Source organism: Clinocottus analis, unplaced genomic scaffold (assembly GCF_023055335.1).
Source record: "Clinocottus analis isolate CAN_PGR_092001 unplaced genomic scaffold, fCliAna1.0.p SCAF_9, whole genome shotgun sequence".
Classification (NCBI taxonomy): Eukaryota; Metazoa; Chordata; class Actinopteri; order Perciformes; family Cottidae; genus Clinocottus; species Clinocottus analis.
Window position 1 is genome coordinate 21,003,518 of NW_027176251.1, and position 9,640 is coordinate 21,013,157.

Below are 9,640 nucleotides of genomic sequence, written 5' to 3' on the forward strand. Positions count from 1 at the left end.
TTGCAAAAGCAGCGTAGCATTGAGTGCAGCGTGTAGCTCTTGCTCCTTGAAGCAGGCTGTAGGTGTGCTGAGAGGCGCGCGGCCGACGCGGGAGCGCGCTCAGCCGCAGCGAGAACTGTCAAGACATTTTTCAGACATGCCCTACTTATTTATAGGGCGTTGCAACAATATTTGCACTAAAATTCTTCGGTACTGTTGGGTTCATATATAATGGATTAATATCAGTGACCGATTCTTCAGGTGAACTATTGCATTGTCCGTATTAAAGTAGTATGAACACCTTGATGTGCACATGAGGGAGGATGCCACACTTGTATTTCAGACATGTAAAATACTAAGAGACGCACACACAGGGCTGTAGAAACAAATGGATGAAGTCTTGTTAAATATAATGTGCAGATAATTGTTGTGAGGGCAGTTATTCTGCCCGTGGGGCCACAGGGGTGAGTTTAAGACCAGTAATGGCTGACCATCGACACATCCCGCACCTGGGTCAGGCACACGTTTCAGCTGATGGGAAAGAAACTCGTGCTTAATGCGCCAAATGAAACCCGGCGTGAAGTATCGCGAGATGTGTGACGTCACCGCGGTGGGACACGCGTCGCCGTCGTGGTTTGGACTGGAATCGGGAAACAACCTCCACCGACCTTCCTTTCATTCTCGTAATCCGTCTGCGTAGGGTGTGCTCCGGAGCTAGTCTCGGCACACATTTTATTATTATGAAACAAACCAAAAGCTAGAGGGCACACGCAGACATATTTTTTATAAGAAAAAAAAAAATCGGTGAAGCAGGATTTGATTGTCCCAACCCCAAGCAACGCGAAGAAGAAAATAAGGACAGAAACGAGAAGAAACGTGAGCCCGCCGCGAGCCTCATTGTTGAAGCGTGGTGAGAACCGTTAGCCTCTTTGCCGTCAGCCGTCAGCTCTCCCGGTCCGCTTTGTCATCCCAGCCACTCGGAACGTCTGCAACGGTTACTAACGGTCGGTACGGAGACTAACGGGCCGAGGCAGAGCACCGGTTAAAAGCTGTCCGCTCCGCGAGTCGCGACGGGTAGGCCACGCGCCGACATTTTGCTGCTTAAGCTAACGCTAACTAGCGCACGTTGCTAACCGGTTAGACGGCTAGTAAATGTGTCTGCGGTACTAAATCTACAGCAGTGGTTGAGGGACCGGCCATTGGACTCTCTCCTGACAAGAGGCGCGTATTGGCGGGCTGTTGTCAACAGAATACCGAGCTACTATCACCCTAGCAGCTGCACCGCCTGAGACACCACGGCGGCCAACATGAACCCCAGCGCGCCGAGCTACCCGATGGCGTCCCTCTATGTGGGGGACCTGCACCCGGACGTCACGGAGGCCATGCTCTACGAGAAGTTCAGCCCGGCCGGGCCCATCCTCTCCATCAGGGTGTGCAGAGACATGATCACCCGCCGGTCCCTCGGCTATGCCTATGTCAACTTCCAGCAGCCCGCCGATGGTAAGTACACTATCCGTGTATGTAGCGAGGAGAGAGGTGACACCATTTCAACTTCACGAACTACACATATTCCAGCATCTGTGTTGCACGCATAGCCGGCATTATATCAGATTACTGAGCATGTCATGCATTAGTGGTGTTGGTAGTTTCCCTAGAGGCACTGGGGTCCCCGCAGGTGGCAGAATACACAAGGTGCACATAGTGTCCCCAGAAGTCTTGACATTGTTGGTTCTGTTTTCTAGCTGAGCGAGCCCTGGACACCATGAACTTCGATGTGATCAAAGGCCGGCCCCTGCGCATCATGTGGTCTCAGCGGGACCCCTCTCTGAGGAAGAGTGGTGTTGGCAACATCTTCATCAAGAACCTGGACAAGTCCATCGATAACAAAGCCCTCTACGACACCTTCTCTGCCTTTGGAAACATCCTGTCCTGCAAGGTAGCCACCCCTTTGTCCTCCGCTGCGTTTGAGTGCTTTACATACAGATCACTAGTTTGCATGACTAAAGATCGAAACTGACTGGAGTGTTTTAAATGCATGGTGTTTGGGATTGTTTTGACATGCTAAAATCTCCCCTTTCCAAGGTGGTTTGTGATGAAAATGGCTCAAAGGGTTACGGATTTGTGCACTTTGAGACCCACGAGGCTGCTGAGCGGGCCATTGAGAAAATGAATGGCATGTTGCTCAATGACAGAAAAGTGTAAGTGGGACTACATTTACACTGTTTAGATGGGTATTTTCTTTGGAGTGTTGTGTTTGATGCCGAATCAAAGTTTGTGTTTAACTGCATCTTGTCCACAAACCAATCTCCTAATCATGCTCTGTGTCCTTTCTGGTATCGTACAACCAAGTGAAGAATGGCAAACGCCCCAGAGAACAGCGCTGAATTTAAACCTTGTCTGGCGTGAGAAGCAGGGAACATTGCAGTGTAGCTGTGAAATGCACTCTGAATTAATAGTTGTGCATGTTTTAGTAGTGTAGTGTGCAATTGCTTTGTAATTAATTGCATAGTGTTCCTTTGTGACATTGCTCCAGAGACGCGTGGTTTGAAGCAACCCGGTCCACAAGTTTGTGTCCTCAAGATTTAAATGTCTCGATTAAAAGTGATGGAGGTCACATCTCTTCTGCAGTCCAGACCCCTTACAATGTTCATTTGGTGCAAATGCCAGTAACAACACAGTTCGGTGCATCCTAAATCCATTTGTTTTATTGCTCTCCTGGGGTTGAAGGTACTGTTAGTGCTTTACATGACTGGTTTATGATCCAAACACACTGCAGCTATAAAAGAGTCTTGTGTCCCACACTGCAACTAGTGGTCGATGGCAATAAAGTACTTATTAACTTAATATTTTTTGTTGAAGGAGACAAAAAAAGACGATTACATCAAACAGTTTCTTCTGTTATTCCAGCAAACCTATTGAATGTCATGGTGTTTGGGTGTTGTCTTGGCATGTGTAATGTATTGTATATTAATAACTTTCATTGGACCAACAGATTTGTTGGGCGCTTTAAGTCTCGCAAAGAGAGGGAGGCTGAGCTCGGGGCACGCGCCAGAGAGTTTACCAACGTTTACATCAAGAACTTTGGGGAGGACATGGACGACGAGAAGCTTCGTGAGATGTTTAATAAATATGGTAAGACAACGATGCTGTTTCAAAGAGCGGCATGCTTACAGTGAAATGGGTTGCCGGTGTCAATTGGTCCGGTTCTTGATATGTACTGATGAGCTGTTCTGTTGTAGGACCCTGCCTGAGCATCCGTGTTATGACTGACGATGGTAACAAATCAAAGGGATTTGGCTTTGTCAGCTTCGAGAGACACGAGGATGCACAAAAGGTGAGGATCAAGTTGTGGCTCTTTTCTCAGGCAACTCTGCCCCATAATGTGTTTCTTTACTTTTGGGAAATGAAACCTGTCCCTGTGCTGATGGCTTTGAGTCCACACTAACATATCTTCCGTCGCTTCTTTCGTTGCAGGCTGTGGATGACATGAACGGCAAAGAACTTAATGGCAGACAAGTTTATGTGGGCCGCGCACAGAAGAAAGGAGAGCGGCAGAATGAGCTCAAGCGTAAATTTGAGCAGATGAAACAAGATCGCATGACAAGATACCAGGTTGGTTGGTTGGCCTTCCACTCTTGTCGTAGCAACATTACAGCGTTTTAGCATAGACACGCCCCCTTCACAAATACAAGAAAGATGCATTCTGAGCCCTGATGTCCCCCTACCTACCCGTCAGTGTTAAGATACCCTTGTAGGCTGTGTAACTACCAACAGACCCAGTTGCTGAAATTATGACGTGCAGTTAAATTGGCGCAAAGGATCCATCATCAAGGAAGTTGCGTCAATGTCGCATTTTGCAGCTTTTCCAAAAGCTCATCTGAACTAGTTTGTCGTGGGATACAACCGTCCAGCTCTACCTGACTTAGCTGACTTGACTTCATTCTTGATGCTTTTATTTGGTTTGTTGTAAAACATTATAATGTCCATCCACCAGGGTGTCAATCTGTATGTGAAAAATCTGGATGATGGCCTAGACGACGAGCGCCTACGTAAAGAATTCTCTCCATTCGGAACCATAACTAGCGCTAAGGTAAAGACTCCAGCACTGGATTTGGTCCATTGCTTGATGACAGATTGAGTCCACTTGTCTGGTTGTGATGCAGTTTCATGGTGATTGACATTGTTCCTTTCCCCCAGGTGATGATGGAGGGGGGCCGCAGTAAAGGCTTTGGCTTTGTGTGTTTCTCTTCCCCGGAAGAAGCAACAAAAGCCGTTACAGAAATGAACGGACGTATTGTTGCCACAAAGCCACTGTATGTGGCCCTGGCCCAGCGTAAGGAGGAGCGTCAAGCCCATCTAACTAACCAGTACATGCAGAGGATGGCCACAGTTCGTGCTGTGCCCAATCCTGTCCTCAACCCATATCAGCCTGCCCCACCCTCAGGCTACTTCATGGCAGCTATACCTCAGGTGAGTCCCACTGCTTTAAATCCTGCTGGGAGTTAAATGTACAAGTGTGTTCCACTGGTGTTCAGCACTGCTGTTGGTTTATGGCAAACGGTTCAGAACCGTGGCTGCAAGAGACCATGTAATAATTAAAGACATCTTTTACCTCAGGCCCAGAACCGGGCTGCATACTACTCCGCCAACCAGCTGGCGCAGCTCCGCCCGAGCCCCCGCTGGGCCACTCAAGGAGTGCGTCCTCAACGTGAGTAAAAGCGCTGCATCCCGTGAACAGACTGGCCAAAGTGCTGCTTTAACAGAGCTGCTAGCTAGCTCCCTCTGTTCACATTGAAAGAGCTGAGTTGTGACTGCTCCCATGTGGATCTCTTCCTTTAGACTTCCAGAACATGCCCAATACCATGCGCCCGTCAGCCCCCAGGCCCCAGACCTTCAACACCATCCGTCCCACGGCCGCCCCCAACGCGCAGGTCCCGCGCATGATGGCGTCCCAGCGCATGCGTAAGTATTTCAGCTCTCGGATCACAGACGCTGCTATGTTTTTTGTTCCTGCTCGTTGGCCACCAGCGTAGCTTTGACAAAGTGCCCTTTCCACCTCCCTCAGCCACCCAGGCCCTCGGCCAGCGCCCTGCCGGTGCGCAGGCCACCGCCGCCCCAGTGCGGGCCATGCCCCAGTACAAGTATGCCGCCGGAGTGCGCAACCCCCAGCAGCACATGGCGTCGCAGCCACAGGTCCCTATGCAGCAGGTGTGTACTGATTTGACCAGCGTAGCCCCGGTGTAAGGGAATGACTGGTGTAAGGGAATGACTGGTGTAAGGGAATGACTGGTGTAAGGGAATGACCGGCATTGTAAATAGATTTTAAAGGTTCAGGGATTCTATGAGAAATGTGCTTTTGGACTATTTGTATTTCTTTCTACTGTGCTGTTTGCACATGGTCAATGTGTACACTAATCCGTTACCATTACCCAGCACTCACCTTTCAGTTCTTTATTCATGCTGTATATAAATAGATTGGGATAATCATGCAGTGGTAATTGTGACAGTTTGGTCTGAATTTGTCCCTGGACTCAAATCTTTGCTTCCTCTTTCAGCCTGCTGTCCATGTGCAAGGACAAGAGCCGCTGACTGCCTCCATGCTGGCTGCTGCCCCTCCTCAGGAACAGAAGCAGATGCTGGGTCAGTACATCTGTTGCGGTAGACAAATAGAATTCTGTGTCTCTGCCTTTTTTTAAACCAGTTGTTAATTGCGGTTCTTCATCCCTCAGGTGAGCGTCTGTTCCCCCTGATCCAGAACATGCACCCCAGCCTGGCTGGCAAGATCACCGGTATGCTGCTGGAGATCGACAACTCTGAACTGCTCCACATGCTCGAGTCACCTGAGTCTCTGCGCTCAAAGGTCAGTTAATGGCTAAGCTGCCGGATCTCTGGACTTAGTTCACCAGTTGAAGGAGATAAAACCAGCCTTTGTTCCTCTAAATTGACACGAGCCTGATTGATAGCAGCTTCCTGAATGAGCACATTGTAAATGTTTGCAATGCATTCATGGAGTGACTTGTGGTTTCAGGTGGATGAGGCTGTCGCTGTGCTGCAGGCCCACCAGGCCAAGGAGGCAGCCCAGAAGTCCACCACCCCTGCTGGAGTCCCCAGCGTCTAAGGTGTGTGTGTGTGTGTGTAGCTTCTCTTCTTCATATCGTTATCCGATGACGGCTAGATCCCACAAGTTTATGCGTTGTTGTTTTGTTTTCCAGATTGAAACCTGCTTCACCGATGGAAAAAGAGAAAAAAAAAAAATTAAACATTGAAAAACCTAAAACTCTGAAAACATCGAAAAATGATAAATTATTTCTTAAAAAAAAGAATAAAACAATTAATCTGCCGGGTCTAGAAATGTTAAGACTAGACCTTGATCATCAACAAAAATTTGTTGGGGAAAAAAATAGAAAAATAGAAAAAAGAAATCGAGATTATAGATTTGAATGCATTCCTCTGTTTTATGTCATTTTACTGTGTCAGTGCTCAGAATATCAGCCGTGTTCAGGAAGGTGATAGCTGAGCATAATGAGAGGTGATTTGTATTGTAAACTGCTGGCTGTAATAAAATTCTCATTCAAAATTTCGGCCTCTAGTTCATTTCTAGGTTTTGTTCTTGTGGATTTTTCATGTTTTGGCAGACGGCTTCGGTCAGGTGTATTGCTGTGATGATTCTTTTTCTGTGCTTTAATGTCTTATGTCCTTGCAGAGGTCACACACTGTTCCAAAGCTACCAAACAGTGTCAGATGTAGTTTGTCCCAGATGTACTACATCTGGTCTCATTATTCAGAATGAAAGCCAGTATTCCATTCTGACCCACAATCCTTTGCTCAGCAGATATATTAACAAGAGTGTCAAAGTTCAAGGTGCCAGCTGCAGGACTTACTAAAAGTATGCGATTTGGAATGCAGCTCGCGTTTCAAAGCATGAGGTGCAGTACCGCTGTGTTCCACCAGGTGTCCCTGTCATTCAGTGTGAAGCAGCTAACAAGCGTTTCCTCTACATTTCTGTTTATATACTCACTGGTTTGGAGTCTGCTTCCTGTGATGTTCAGGTTATCTTGAAATGGATGTGCTCTGGCTTTCTGCACGCTCTCCAGCAAGATGCTTATGTCTCATTCAGGGCACACGAGGCAGATCATCTTGGTAAAATAGCTGCATTGTGTGCTCCTCTGATCTGTATAGACGATACTCAACATTCACACTAAGTAGGACAGCATGCATGAATAAGTGACTGAGGCCCAGCTCAGCTGTTCCAGCCTGCTTTCTCATGCCTCTGAAAACCACACGGAGCGAGTTTCCTACCGCCATCAGTTGGTTTATAGTCACATTACAAACTGCACTACATTTTCCACGGTGATGGAAAATAGATGTTTGAGAACCGTTGTTCCTCAATTCAGACCGAAAAAAAATGTAATTGTGTAAGGAAACCAGTGCTTCAGCTATACAGAGCAGTGGGGGAGCCTGGCAGAGGCCCTGCTATCAGGAATGTCTGCGCCGCTCAGCTGGTGGGGACCTCTGCCCTCAGTTTCCATTTGTGGCTCCTCTGTTCATTGGCTCTTCCTCAGAAGCCTCTACAGGGGAGCCAGTACGTTGTCTGGGCGTCCTCATTGAAAGCTCATGCAGTGGGACGTGTTGTTCTGTTTACTCGTGTGTACTGCAGCCGCCTAACAAAGTCCTCCCTGTTGCATGCCGTGTGCATTCGAGAGGAACAGACTTCTTCATCATGAACTCTGCACCGCAACCCTCTGACTCAGAGCTGCTGTGCAAAGCATTGTGGGTGAGAAGAGCCAGAAAAGCGTGCTTGGAAACTTTAATCCGGATGCAGGAGGACGTGCTGCTGTTCATACTGCATATTCTGTTTTGGGACAATACTATTTATTTATTTTGTGGCTTACTAAATATTATGCTTTTACGGGTATTTGAATATGGTCAAGTATTTGTATACAACCGAATGAAATTATAGGAAGAATACATTGATATTGAAACAAGGCTGCGTTTCTTTTTTAAGGCGTTCTCCCTAACAGCTTCAACTTGAAATCAAACATACAAATTATGTGACCGGTCTTAAATTGCAAAAAGTGAAGAAAACAAACCTAAAAGCTACAAAAAAAAGAGATTTAGTAAAGCCTTAACATAAGCAAATGTCTTAGCCAATACATTTAAACATGGGTTCCCAGGAGGAGTCCACTATCCTGCAGCAAGGGTCCACTATCCTGCAGCAAGGGTATACGGAAGAGTCTACTATACTGCAGCAAGGGTCCACTATCCTGCAGGAAAGGTTCACTATCCTGCAGGAAAGGTTCACTATCCTGCAGGAAGAATCCACTATCCTGCAGGAAGAATCCTCTATCCTGCAGGAAGGGTCAACTATCCCGCAGGAAGAGTCCTCTATCCCGCAGGAAGAGTCCTCTATCCCACAGGAAGAGTCCTCTATCTCGTAGGAAGGGCCCTCTATCCCGCAGGAAGAGTCCTCTATCTCGTAGGAAGGGCCCTCTATCCCGCAGGAAGGGCCCTCTATCCCGCAGTAAGGGTCTACTATCCTGCAGGAAGGGTCCACCATACCGCAGGAAGAGTCCACTATCCTGCAGGAACCTGACTCGAGGGGTGTCCTGCAGTGTCTCGTCTTATAGCCTGAGAGCGTCGGTGAACATGCAAATTAATCTGTTTTCTTTTCACACTCATTCGTAAAGGGGACGTCCACTTGTGTACTTGTTCTTCAGAAAGTGGGAGACAGGAAGTAGTCTGCGGAGGGACGCTCTGGTTGGAATGAGTCTCTGGTGTCGGCCACATCCTCCAGCTTTCAGTGGAAGTGTGTGCTTTATCACCTCTGCTGACTTCACTGTGTTATGAGACCAACAGAGCCCATAATATATCACCACGGTGTGCAACTTTATGGCTGCAGCATGTTAAGCGTCTCCCTTCACACTCCAGCTCGTTCTCAAGGCGCTCCGGTACCGGGCCGACCCAAACCACCTGCTGGAGGGATTCCACAGGACTTGTGTCCTGCATTAGATTTGGAGTTGCGTACACACTGTGGTAACTACCGGATGAAACCCTCAGCTTGCCCCAGATTCCTGCCATCACATGATCCCCACAGCCGGGTTTGGGGCGGCTGCTTGTTGTGGTCGTTCCTCCCTCGCTGCTGGAAGGAATCCTTGCGACAGTAAACAGTGTTTGTGTGCGAGTGGCAGGAAAAGTCAGACTGGAATTCCACCAGCTCGTCCGTCACTTCCTCTCGTGTCCCTTTAAATAATCATGAGCACACTGAGCGCTATGGCGTAATCCTCTGTAGCGTGGATTAGACGTGTCTGTCTGGAGCGGCCTGTCTGCCACTCAACCAACCAAATGTCTGATGTATGAAAATAAAAAGGTTATATTTATAAGTCATTTGTGGGACATGAGGGAGCTAAGTGCTTGACTTTAATGTATATATTGTCATCCACAATTCTTCATGCGCTGTGAAGCAACTCAATTTGAGCTCAGATTTATTATTACAAGTTATTAATGGTATTTATGAGGGGCTGTGTATTACAAGCTGATAAATAATTTGAAGTCCCCGAGCTTGGAGATGACACTATACTTTTGAGGTATAGGTCAAAGATTTGATTTAATAAGCAACATAGTGTACACCCAACAGACAATAAATATAGAACAGCTAAAGTAA

General features: G+C 47.5%; 1 protein-coding gene across 1 annotated transcript; it reads left to right on the forward strand.

Moving 5' to 3' along the window:
- Positions 1-596: 596 nt before the first annotated feature.
- On the forward strand, positions 597-6,556 carry pabpc1a (poly(A) binding protein, cytoplasmic 1a). The gene is made up of 15 exons (XM_068569549.1): positions 597-1,479; positions 1,722-1,915; positions 2,062-2,177; positions 2,972-3,111; positions 3,219-3,313; positions 3,454-3,591; positions 3,974-4,069; positions 4,177-4,444; positions 4,592-4,687; positions 4,819-4,941; positions 5,045-5,187; positions 5,535-5,619; positions 5,709-5,839; positions 6,008-6,098; positions 6,192-6,556. Exons 1-14 carry the CDS (start codon positions 1,287-1,289, stop codon positions 6,095-6,097), a joined length of 1,908 nt encoding a protein of 635 aa, XP_068425650.1. The 5' UTR covers positions 597-1,286; the 3' UTR covers position 6,098; positions 6,192-6,556.
- Positions 6,557-9,640: the final 3,084 nt, after the last annotated feature.

Excerpts from the sequence above, each read along its gene's own strand:
- pabpc1a (XM_068569549.1), top strand. The coding sequence starts at position 1,287 with ATGAACCCCAGCGCGCCGAGCTACCCGATGGCGTCCCTCTATGTGGGG. Across the intron at positions 3,314-3,453 it reads GACACGAGGATGCACAAAAG|GCTGTGGATGACATGAACGG; the intron begins GTGAGGATCAAG and ends CTTTCGTTGCAG. Across the intron at positions 4,942-5,044 it reads GATGGCGTCCCAGCGCATGC|CCACCCAGGCCCTCGGCCAG; the intron begins GTAAGTATTTCA and ends CACCTCCCTCAG.